General features: G+C 43.1%; 1 protein-coding gene across 1 annotated transcript in view; it reads left to right on the top strand.

Moving 5' to 3' along the window:
* Positions 1–12,685, top strand: part of LOC124048548 (dymeclin-like) — a 107,453-nt gene that overhangs the window by 32,080 nt on the left and 62,688 nt on the right. Inside the window, exon 7 of the mRNA XM_046369449.1 lies at positions 10,452–10,536. Coding sequence (XP_046225405.1) covers positions 10,452–10,536 — 85 coding nt within the window. The remainder of the gene's footprint in view (positions 1–10,451; positions 10,537–12,685) is intronic.

The raw sequence follows: 12,685 nt of genomic DNA, 5'->3' as shown, positions 1-12,685 counted from the left end.
CAATTAATAATGACAATATGACAATGATTCTATTCATGTTTATTATATTCATATACTGTATAGCAGCCTAGCTATTTGAACAAAATGTTATACCTTGCACAGACGGGGCAGCATTGATGAAAGAGTGTTGAGTCCCTTTGGCTCTATGGTATACCACATGTTGTCGTCATCAGAGAGATTTTGTCTGGGGTGTAGATAAAAGGCTGGGGCATGTTCAGGTAATTTCGTGATTTTTCTAGCGATCAAGCAAAACTCTTTCCCTAGGTTTTCATACATGCAGCCACAACTATTCTCTCGGTCTCTTTCCATGGGTTTTTTGTGGTTCTTGGATTCTTCATTGAAACTCAGTGTTGCCTATCTCGATCCATTTTTGTCCTCTTTTATTACGAATGAGTCTGGCTTCAGTTTGAGATTTCCTTTGTTGCCTCTTTGGCCAAAAGCAACTGCAAATCAAACCACACCTTATTCAGTAATCCTCTAGGGGTGGCGGGGCTCAAGGCTTCGGATTTAGGTCCTGCTGTGTTATAGCTGGGTGTTGGCCGGTTCTGTCCCTGCCCTCCCTTCTCAGCTGTTTTATGATACCAGCAAAGACATTGTTTGCTTTCGGGAACTCCGTTTCTCTCATCAGGCACCAAGGCCGGCTCAGTGGAGGCTCATTTAAGTGTCAGTGTAGGCCTGCCTGCAATCCAGCAATGCTGCTGATTCTATATCAGTCTCCTTTAGCAGTCCTTGCGGTGGCATAAAAACTCAGGAGAATATTACCCTTCTCCTGTTTTGAAACAGTTGCCAGATCGATGTTTATCCCCTTCTCTGACAGCCATTTCAGAAAGCACTTCACTGACTGACCTTCATGTCTTAAAGTAATGATGGACTGTCGTTTCTCTTTGCTTATTTGAGCTGTTCTTGCCATACTATGGACTTGGTCTTTTACCAAATAAGGCAATCTTCTGTATACCAACCCTACCTTGTCACAACACAACTGATTGACTCAAATGCGTTAAAAAGGAAACACATTCCACAAATGAACTTTTAACAAGGTACACCTGTTAATTGAAATGTGTTCCAGGTGACTACCTCATGACGCTGTTGAGAGAATGCCAAGAGTGTGCAAAGCTGTCATCAAGGCAAAGTGTGACTACTTTTAAATATCTAAAATCCAAAATATATTTTGATTTAACACTTTTCTGGTTACTACATGATTCCATATGTGTTATTTCATAGTTTGGAGATCTTCACTATTATTCTACAATGTAGAAAATAGTAAAAAATAAAGAAAAACCCTTGAATGAGTGGGTGTGTCCAAACTTGTGACTGGTACTGTATATACATTTGCAAATATTTCTAAAAACCTGTTTTACTTTGTCAATATGAGGTATTGTTGTGTTTTTTCATCCATTTTAGAATATGGCTGTAACGTAACCACGTGGAATAAGTGAGCGTGTCTAAATAGTTTCCGAATGCACTGTATGTGTGTTTTCCATGTGTGTCTGTGTGTGTGTGCCTGCCCTGCTCCTTCCCCTGCTCCCTGCTCCCTGCTCCCCGCTCCTGTGTGTTATTAGGCGGTGAGCTCCCCTGTGTATTCCCACACGGCTGTTTACTCGTCTCTATTTGTTATTATTGAGCATCAGCCACCATCTGCTCTGCTGTTTCTAGTGGGGATAGAGAGAGACTGAGCTAGGCTGTCTGTGCATCCCAAATGGCACCCTATGCCTTATGTAGTGCACTATATAGGGAATAGAGAGCCATTTGGGGGGGGGGGGGTGCACTGTCTATTTTTCATGGGTAGGGGCATGTTGTGATGGACAGCTCAGTACTGCATGAGGAGCCTAGGCTGAATTGATTTAATGATTTATGTTCTGTGGTCCAGGCTGAGTACTCTTGAGATAGAAGAGATAGATTACAGGAATGTTACTAGAAAAAATGGCTGTTTGATTCAATGGTGGACTGGGTGCCGATGGTATGCCAGTTGAAGCTGGTTGCTTAGAAATTCCATGCAGTAATGACTGTAGCTGTACAGATTTTTTCTCAAGTCTGAGGTGTATCTATATAACATTATCTACATATTGTTTTTGCCAAAATATTTAAAAAATCTCTCATATTTTTCCCACTTGGTTTATAAAGACGATAGAGAAAGAGCATGTGTCTCGGTCTGTGTGTGTTGGCATGTAGCCTATGTTGTCAAGTGTTTGTGTATATTGATGTGTGTTGATCCATGGTGGCCTGTACTCAAGGTCAGTGGAGCAGACCATGAAATACTTTATTTTTGTATTATTATAATATTTCTACTTTTTACCTCTTTTTATCCACAATTTAGTGATATCCAATTGGTTGTTAGTTTTGTCCCATCACTTCAACTCCCATACGGATGGTCGAGAGCCATGCATCCTCTGAAACACGATTCTACCAAGCCTCACTGCTTCTTGACACGTTGCTCACTTAACCCGGAAGCCAGCCGCACCAATGTGTCAGAGGAAACACTGTACATCTGGCGATGTGTCAGCATGCATGTGCCCAGCCCGCCACAGGAGTCTCTAGAGCGCGAGGAGACAAGGACATCCCGGACGGCAAACCCTCCCCTAAGCCGGATGGCGCTGGGCCAATTGTGCGCCGCCTCATGGGTCTCCCGGTCGCGACCCAGGTCACACAGCCGTGATCGCACCCGTGTCTTTAGTGATGCTTCAAGCACTACAATGCAGTGCCTTAGACAGCTGCGTCACTATGGAGGCCGACCCTGAGAGACTTAATGATGTACAGTGTCTTAGACCACTGCGTCACTATGGAGGCCGACCCTGAGAGACTTAATGATGTACAGTGTCTTAGACCGCTGCGTCACTATGGAGGCCGACCCTGAGAGACTTAATGATGTACAGTGCCTTAGACCGCTGCGTCACTATGGAGGCCGACCCTGAGAGACTTAATGATGTACAGTGTCTTAGACCGCTGCGTCACTATGGAGGCTGACCCTGAGAGACTTAATGATGTACAGTGTCTTAGACCGCTGCGTCACTATGGAGGCTGACCCTGAGAGACTTAATGATGTACAGTGTCTTAGACCGCTGCGTCACTATGGAGGCCGACCCTGAGAGACTTAATGATGTACAGTGTCTTAGACCGCTGCGTCACTATGGAGGCCGACCCTGAGAGACTTAATGATGTACAGTGTCTTAGACCGCTGCGTCACTATGGAGGCCGACCCTGAGAGACTTAATGATGTACAGTGTCTTAGACCGCTGCGTCACTATGGAGGCCGACCCTGAGAGACTTAATGATGTACAGTGTCTTAGACCGCTGCGTCACTATGGAGGCCGACCCTGAGAGACTTAATGATGTACAGTGTCTTAGACCACTGCGTCACTATGGAGGCCGACCCTGAGAGACTTAATGATGTACAGTGTCTTAGACCGCTGCGTCACTATGGAGGCCGACCCTGAGAGACTTAATGATGTACAGTGTCTTAGACCGCTGCGTCACTATGGAGGCCGACCCTGAGAGACTTAATGATGTACAGTGTCTTAGACCGCTGCGTCACTATGGAGGCCGACCCTGAGAGACTTAATGATGTACAGTGTCTTAGACCACTGCGTCACTATGGAGGCCGACCCTGAGAGACTTAATGATGTACAGTGTCTTAGACCGCTGCGTCACTATGGAGGCCGACCCTGAGAGACTTAATGATGTACAGTGTCTTGCAAAAGTATTCATACCTCTTGGATTTTTTTCACATTTTGTTACAAAGTGGCATTTAAAACATTTGTCAACAATCTTCCCAAAATACTCTGCCAGAGGATTTTTTTTTATTTTTTTTTTTATTAATATATATTAAATGAAATATAGTCGTTGTAGAAATATTCCGTTGCCGGAGTCAATACATGTTAGAGACACTTTTGGCAGCGAGTACAGCTTTGAGTCTTCTTGGGTAATTCTTTAAAGGTGCACTAAGCAGAATTCCTAGTTGCATAAATTCTCACAGTTTGCCTATTTTAAGTTTGTGCAAAACAAGCAATGCATAGTGTTGAGAATCATAGTACTATCTAAACTGCTGTGTAATATCTTTCCAATAAGCAAATATATTGTATTTTCAGCTGTTTGAAGCTGGTGTACAAAACCGAAAGTAAAAGACGCAAAAACTTAAGAACAGAAAATATAGAAATAGAGCACATAGAACCGATCTACCGCTTCTAAGATTTGATGACAATGAAAATGAGAGATCTTTAACTCACATTTCTATGTGAATTTGGTCGGGTCGCCCCAAAAAAGTTACATATTGCAGCTTTAAGAGCTTTAGACACTGGATTGTGCAATATTAGACAATGTTTATTTTCAAAGTTCTCCAAACTCTGTCAAGATGTTCAGGATCATGGCTAGACAGCCACTTTCAAGTCTTCTTGGTAAGCAACTCCAGCATAGATTTGGCCTTGTGGTGTAGGTTCTTGTCTTGCCGAAAGGTGAATTCCTTTCCCAGTGTCTGGCGTAAAGCAGACTGAAGCAAGTTTTTCTGTAGGATTTTGCCTATGCCTAACTCCATCACGTTTCTATTTATCTTGAAAAACTCCCCAGTGTTTGCCGAAGTCAAGTATACCCATACCATGATGCTGCACCACCATGCTTGAAAATAAGGAGTGTTGTGTTGGATTTGCCCCGAACATAAGGCTTTGCAGTTAGGCCAAAAAGTATATTCCTTTGCAATGTTTTTTTGCAGTATTACTTTTGTGCCTTGTTGCATACAAGATGCATGTTTTGGAATATTTGTATTCTGTATATTTGTGTATTTGTTTCACTTTGTCATTTAAGTCATTATAGTGGAGTCACTACAATGTTGTTGATCCATCCTTAGTTTTCTGCCATCACAGCCATTGAACTCTGTAACTGCTTTAATGTCACCAATTGCCTCATGGTAACATCCCAGAGCAGTTTACTTCCTGTCCTGCAGCTCAGTTCAGAAGGATGACTATCTTTGTGTCTGGGTGGTTTAATACATCATCCTCAGCATAATTATTAACTTTACCATGTTTAAAGAGAGATTAAGTGACTGATTTGTTATTGTTACCCATCAATATACCAATCACTGCCCTTTTGATGCACTTGAAAATCTCCCTGGTCTTTGTAGTTGAATCTGTGCACTCCAGGCCACTCTGAAACTACACAGAATGTATGTAGAAGTTATAATGGACCTATATATATATTTTTTTAATGCCCTTTTTCTAGCCCTCAAATAGATTTTAACCAACAAATCAGTAAAAAATATATATTTGCAGCCCTCCGTTGAATTTCTTAATGTGGCCATCAAGCCCCAAAGTTTACCCACCCCTGTTATAAGTTTACCAATAGAACAAGGATTGGTTGACGTCCATATTCTGTTACACAGAATATATTTGATGATTTTGGAGAAAACTGATGTGAATAGTAACGTTAGTCTGATGTCTGAATGATATTGGGTACCAAACATGTATAAGCTGCATGTGTAGTCAGTCTCCGTCAACAACGAACATGGTCTTCAACTCTAAAGAACATTATTGGACAATTTGTTTCAGATTTTACCCTGTTTGTTTGTTTCGACCTTGCCTTGCGAGGCTGCATACTAAAGATTCAAGCATCCCTTGCGCAGCCTTGTTATCATGCCATTTATTTCTTAGTACTACCAGTCTCTGTGTGTGTCCCAACTGTCACCCTATTCCCTTTATAGTGCACTTCTTTTGACCAAGGCCTATACAGCTCTCGCATAGAGTTAGAGGACTCACATCTGTATCTATCCCGTTATGGTGTCTGTGACAGCATAGTCAGCACCATTGAAGCCTTATCCATTTTGAAGTGGTTAATTTTCTTCTTATTTTGTAGATTGAAAAAAGAATAAAGCAAATATTTGTGATTTTCCACAACCTGCAATGTTGGGGTCCTGAACCAAATCTTATGTCATTGATGTATTGTGGCCATTAGATGGTTGTGATATAACTTAGACATTTACAAACCATATTTAACACAAGTTGAACAAGAGAAGGCTCTGATCATTGGCCCAACCCATAGGAATCCCCACCCAGTTGACTACTTTAAAATGGTGGAAGCCCTCAATTATATCCATGAGTCCTCTAACTAACTCTATGGGCTCTCGTCAAAAGTAGTATGCTGTATAGGGAATAGGTTGGCATTTGGGATGCATATGTCTTTTATGTACGTCAATCCATCAGGATCTTCTACATCTTTCACACAACAATCTTTTTCTTTGTTCTATTATTTTCTATTATATTTAGCTGCACTTTTATCTCCGAGGCTTGTTTGCCTTGCTTTCATTCCCTTGGTTGCATTGTTGTTTGTGTTATCATGCCTTGTGAAGATGATGCCTCTGTTTGGAATGACACACAGACACACTGTTTGGAATGATTTGTCAAGACAGCTAATGTGTAGATAGACGGATGAAAAGCATATGCCAAACCACCAAATCTGCAGTTGAATGAGTCATACAAGCCTTTTCTAAAGAATCCATAGATGTACGTAGCTGGAGCTTCTGTCTGCATCCCAAATGGCCCCCTATCCCGTATTTAGTAGACCTTAGGGCTCTGGTCAAAAGTACTGCACTATGGGGTGCCATTTGGGATTCACATTATTATTATACCTTTATTTCAACAAGGAACACAGACTGAGACCAAGGTCTCATTTACAGCTGGGCCCTGCATGTACATGTTTACACATACAGTTTAGGTACAATCTCTTCCCTCTGCTCAAACCTTCTCCAACCTATCTCCTGGGTGCCATTTGGGATTCACATTATTATTATACCCTTATTTCAACAAGGCCGGCACAGATTTAAAAAAATAAACAAGACAAACAAAACCATCACGGATAGTGAGTGATCTGTGATCTATAGTTTCTAAATAATGCTACTGAGGAATTGCTGTATTTTCTCTCATTAGGAATTTGTGATTTCTAAAAATATATTTTCTAAGATATATGTGGGTCTTTCTATAAATAATGGGTCCAAAAGTGTGACTTTGGGATGGATCAACATTTCAAAATGGTTAATATATGCCAATTGGCCCATAAACCAAAATGCAGGGTTCGTACAGACATTGGAAAGTCAAATTCATGGGCTTTTAATTACTTTTTCAAGCACAATCATCATTTTCAAGGATGTACATTTTTATATTGTATTGTTTTTATAGCCTATAGAACAAAAACTCTTCCAAAAAGTATGCAAAAGTGTCAGAAGTCTACATCTGTCACAAAAACTGATTAGAAATGAAAATATTGGATATTTACATTTGATCAGGAGAGTTTATAATAATTTCAGCTACAATAATTTCAAAGACCTTTTCAAGAACCAAATTGAGGAAATGTCTGATTTTCAAGGTATTCCAGTAAGCCTATTTGATTTTCTGAGTTACTTGTTGTTACATTCTAATGTTGTGCTGACCAAAATACATTTGCACAGTATTTCAAGTGATTTCTTTAGATAATTGAACAGAAAAAAATTAATTGAAGAAACTATCCCTGATCAAATTGGTAGTCCACCCAGTGGGTACGTTTTCTGGGTTTGAATAAAATCTTTTAAGTGCTCACAAGGGAGCCACACCCGGAAATCTCATTTTGCACGTGCATAGGGTCGCACGTGCATAAGTCTGAATACCAAATATTGAGAAGTACTTAAATCAAAATGCGTAAAAAAGGCATACTAAGTCTGAATCGGCCCAATTGTGAATATGCCCATTAGGCTACTATGGAATTTGTCATTACTATGTCATTTATTATAAGTATCAAGTTAAGGTGACTCTTCCGGTTAGAAACATTCCATTTTCCAATCACATATATTATTTGGAATTTATGTGCCATGAAAGCTGTTTTCACGCCATAACATAAGGAGACATGAAATGGTACGTAGTTAATCCGTTTTACCTCATTTCTACCAGCATGTTAAATGTGCAACCAGAGGGAGAAAAAAACTCTAGACCACCTTTACTCCACACACAGAGACGTGTACAAAGCTTTCCCTCACCCTCCATTTGGCAAATCTGACCATAATTATATCCTCCTGATTCCTGCTTACAAGTAAAACCTTAAGCAGGATGCATAAATAAAGAAGTTGTCAGATGATGGATATGCTAAGCTACAGGACTGTTTTGCTAGCACAGACTGGAATATGTTCCGGGATTCTTCCGATGGCATTGAGGTGTACACCACATCAGTCACTGGCTTCATCAATAAGTGCATTGATGACGTCGTCCCCACAGTTGACCGTACATACATACCCCCACCAGCAGCCATGGATTATAGGCAACATCCGCACAGAGCTAAAGGGTAGAGCTGCCGCTTTCAAGGAGCGGGACTCTAACCTGGAAATCCCGCTATGCCCTCCAATGAACCATCAAACAGGCAAAGCATCAATATAGGACTAGGATTTAATCGTACTATACCGGCTCTGACGCTTGCAAACCATTACAGATTACAAAGGGAAGCACAGCTGCGAGCTGCCCAGTGACACGACCCTACCAGACAAGCTAAATGACTTCTATGCTCGCTTTGAGGCTTGCAACACTGAAGCATGCATGAGAGCATCAGCTGTTCTGGATGATTGTGTTATCACACTATCCTTAGCCGATGTGAATAAGACCTTTAAACAGGTCAACATTCACAAGGCTGCATGGCCAGACGGATTACCAGGACGTGTGCTCCGAGCATGCGCTGACCAACTAGCAGGTGTCTTCACTGACATTTTCAACCTGTCCCTGACTGATTCTGTAATACCAACACGTTTCAAGACCACCAAAGACCACCAAAGTCCCTGTGCCCAAGAACACTAAGGTAACCTGCCTAAATGACTACCGACCCGACTACCGACGTCTGTAGCCATGAAGTGCGTTGAAAGGCTGGTCATGGCTCACATCAACACCATTATCTTAGAAACCCTAGATCCACTCTGACTTGAATACCGCCCCAACAGATCCACAGATGATGGAATCTCTATTGTACTCCACACTGCCCTTTCCCACATGGACAAAAGGAACACCTATGTGAGAATGCTATTCATTGACTACAGCTCAGCATTCACAATACAGGAAACGGAGGACTGCGCATGCCCCCATTCTCATCGACGGGGCTGTTGTAGAGCAGATTGAGAGCTTCAAGTTCCTTGGTGTCCACATCACCAACAAACTAACATGGTCCAAGCGCACCAAGACAGTCGTGAAGAGGACACGACAAAGCCTATTCCCCCTCAGAAAACTGAAAAGATTTGGCATGGGCCTCAGATCCTCAAAAAGTTATACAGCTGCACCTTCGAGAGCATCCTGGCTGGTTGCATCACTGCCTGGTAGGGCAAGTGCTCGGCCTCCGAACGCAAGGCACTACAGAGGAGAGTGCGTACGGCCCAGTGCATCACTTGGGCCAAGCTTCCTGCTATCCAGGACCTCTATACCAGGCGGTGTCAGAGGAAGGCCCTAAAAATTGTCAAAGACTCCAGCCACCCTAATCATAGACTGTTCTCTCTACTACCACACGGCAAGCGGTACCGGAGTGCCAAGTCTAGGTCCAAAAGCCGCCTTAACAGCTTCTACCCCCAAGCCATAAGACTCTTGAACAGCTGGTTATCCAGACTATTTGCATTGACCACCCCCCTTTTACGCTGCTGCTACTCTATGCATAGTCACTTTATCTCTACCTACATGTACATTTTACCACAATTACCTCGACTGACCTGTGCCCCCGCACATTGACTCTGTACCGGTACCCCCTGTATATAGCCTCGCTACTGTTATTTTACTGCTGCTCTTTAATTTATTTTTTACTGAACACTGAAAACTGCATTGTTGGTTAAGGGATTGTTAGTAAGCATTTCACTGTTAGGTCTGTTGTATATGGCACATGTGACAAATACAATTTGATTTGATTTAAAACGTATTATAACTAACAACACCTGCCATAAATGAAAGGAAAGAAAAGTTGTTTTATGTCAAGCGATATTCGACATGTCTGTCAAGGCTCCAACCACGAGAAAGGGTTTTAGACTGTTTTTAAATCAACTTGTGAATTGTATTTAATGTAGCTATGTTCCCCTGTTATATCTTAATGTAATGACATTTTAAAAATTGGCTGATCATCATTATCAACAGCAAATAAGTTGCCCACCGCAGGAAATCCTCAATGGTACCCTAGTTTATAGAAATACCCATGTGTAGTGCGTACCTCAATAAGCATCATGTGTGTTAGTGACAGTGTTTGTGTGTTAGATCTCCTCTGTAACGCTGTCTCTGTCTGTCTTTCTTGAGTGAGATGTGAGGAGGATGTTGTTGCTAGTCTGATTCATGCTGTTGCTTCTCTCTCACACCCCCTTCTCCCCTCTCTGTCTTCACCCCCTCCTCCCCTGTCTCGCTCCCTCATTCTCTTCATTCCCTCATTCTCTTCACCCCCTCCTCCCCTGTCTCGCTCCCTCTCTCATCCCTCTCTCTCCCTCTTCACCCCCTCAGCCTGTTTGCACTGCTGTCCAAGAAGCACAACAAGATTTTGGAGCAGGCTACCCAGTCTCTACGGGGCCTGCGGCGGGCAGACTACGTGAGTACCGTTCCCCTACTTCCCTGGTCCCCTGGACCTCCAGCCACGTCAACTGCAATCAGCCACACACACCACAGCCTCCTCTGTCTGTAGGGAGGGAGCAGGCCTGGGGCTGGGGGGGGGGGGGGGGGGGGGGGGCTGATGCCTGACAACCCCCCCTCCCTCTGAACACACAGGAACAGGAACAAAGACACAGGTGACATGAATGCAGATGCAAACCCAGTAAGAGACAGAGGCCATACGCAAACCTAGACACCCAGACCCAGAAGTGGCTGGAGGTGTGTGCGTGTCAGTGATTAGGCTCCTCCCACACACAGGCAGAAGGGAAGCACCCTTCACCCCCACTCTCTTTTGTTTGTCTCCTTAATGGCCCTTTTTCCTTCCAAAACACACACACACACACATATACACTCATATACTTGATAATACCATTGCTATGTCTAGAGTCGTTGATGCTGAATTAACTTCTGGCCAATGATATCACTTCACTCAAACATTACCCTCCCTCGTCACATTGTGTTTGAATACATCTTTATCAATTATATCATGTTTGCTATATGTCTGTGTGAATTATATCATGGAAGGTCTCCTCCAAGCTCCAACAATAAGCTGGTCGGGGTCATTTTCATTAGGGCACACCATAGCAAAACATAGAAAGTAAAATGTTTTGCACCAGAAAACAAAAACAAGACATTTATTATTGAACCAGTTCAAGTAGTACCGCCCCCTGTTTATGTTTGGTGTCTAATAAATATGACTCTGGTCTCAATGGAAGAAGTTGTGACTAGATTCCAACCAGGTCTCAGGGATCTTGTTCTGTGTTCGTATCTCATGTCCGGTCTAGACCTCAAAGTTTGTTCTGTTACTAAGTAATGTTGTTAAGAGGTTTTTATTTAGTCGCTAGGAAGAAGGAAATCCTGCAGTTTAAACATAAAGATGGTTATCATAACATCCAGTCAACAACCTACAATTACTTAATTTGTTTGCGCTTCTCATTCAAGTCAGCTTCTCAATCACTCTCTACAAACGTCATAACACGTTGGATGCAAACACACAAATACACACACCTTCATATTTGGCACACACATTTAAAAACTTTTTTAAAGTTGATTTTCCTTGTGAAATAAATACATTGGAAATTACTCACCAAAGCTCCTAATATTAACAACTATTTGTACTGCAATAAAAATACATTATGCATATATACAACAAGCAGCTATGAAAATGTGACGCTGATATGCACACAGCAGTGTTGTTGTCTGTAGAGCCAGGCAGGCTGTGTGAGTCGTGTTGTAGTGTAGTGTGCTGCGTTGCAGGGGGGAGGATGGGAGATGAGGGGAGACTAGGCAGGACAAAGGCAGAGTGACAGGCCCCACTTTGCCTTCAGGCCTCGTGACTGATCTGCCGTGACGCAGAGCCACAAGCTCAGACACGATTTACAGAGGGTAGAAGGGGGAGAAGAGAAAGGCTGACGAGGAGTGAAGGGGTGAGATGGGTGAGGAGGGAGCAGGCCTTGGTAGGTAGGGGAGAGGCTAAGAGGGAAGGCTGAGGAGGGAGCTAGCTGTGGGAGAGGGGAGGAGGGAAATGTAGAGAGGCGGGGGATGAAAGGGATGAGGTGGCACGTGGCAGTAATTAAAGTTGACTCCAGAGTGTGCGTGCCGGGTGAGAAGGGGCGAAAGCGAGGGTGATGGGTGGGGTTGACTTTACTTCTTCCCCTACAATCGCCCCTAGTCCTTCGTTCCACTCCAGCCACCACCACCACCCTCATTCACTGCTCTCTCACTCCATCTCACCCTTATTTTCTCTCCCACCCCATTTATCACTCTCCCCAGTCCTCTGTCACTGTAATTCTCTAGGACACCCCATCTCTCCTTCTCTCTCTTTGTTAGTAGTAGATGGTGTTGTAATAGGAGGCCTCGGAGATAGTGGATCTACCTTTGGCCTTTTACTGATGATAGGAGACTGGCTAGGCCACTGTTCTCCTCTTTCCATCTCTTGCTTTCCTGCCTCCCAGTCTGCAGCCTTCACCATCCCCTTCTCCCCCCCGCCCCTATCCTGGGTGACTGGTTGCAGCGACTTTCTCCCTCCCTCGAGGTCCAAGGGGTTCTTCTCCCCCCATTGCTAAAGCAAGTGAAATCGATAATTAACT

The sequence above is a fragment of the Oncorhynchus gorbuscha genome, linkage group LG11 (assembly GCF_021184085.1).
Source record: "Oncorhynchus gorbuscha isolate QuinsamMale2020 ecotype Even-year linkage group LG11, OgorEven_v1.0, whole genome shotgun sequence".
Classification (NCBI taxonomy): Eukaryota; Metazoa; Chordata; class Actinopteri; order Salmoniformes; family Salmonidae; genus Oncorhynchus; species Oncorhynchus gorbuscha.
This window is presented reverse-complemented; position numbering and strand designations above follow the sequence as displayed.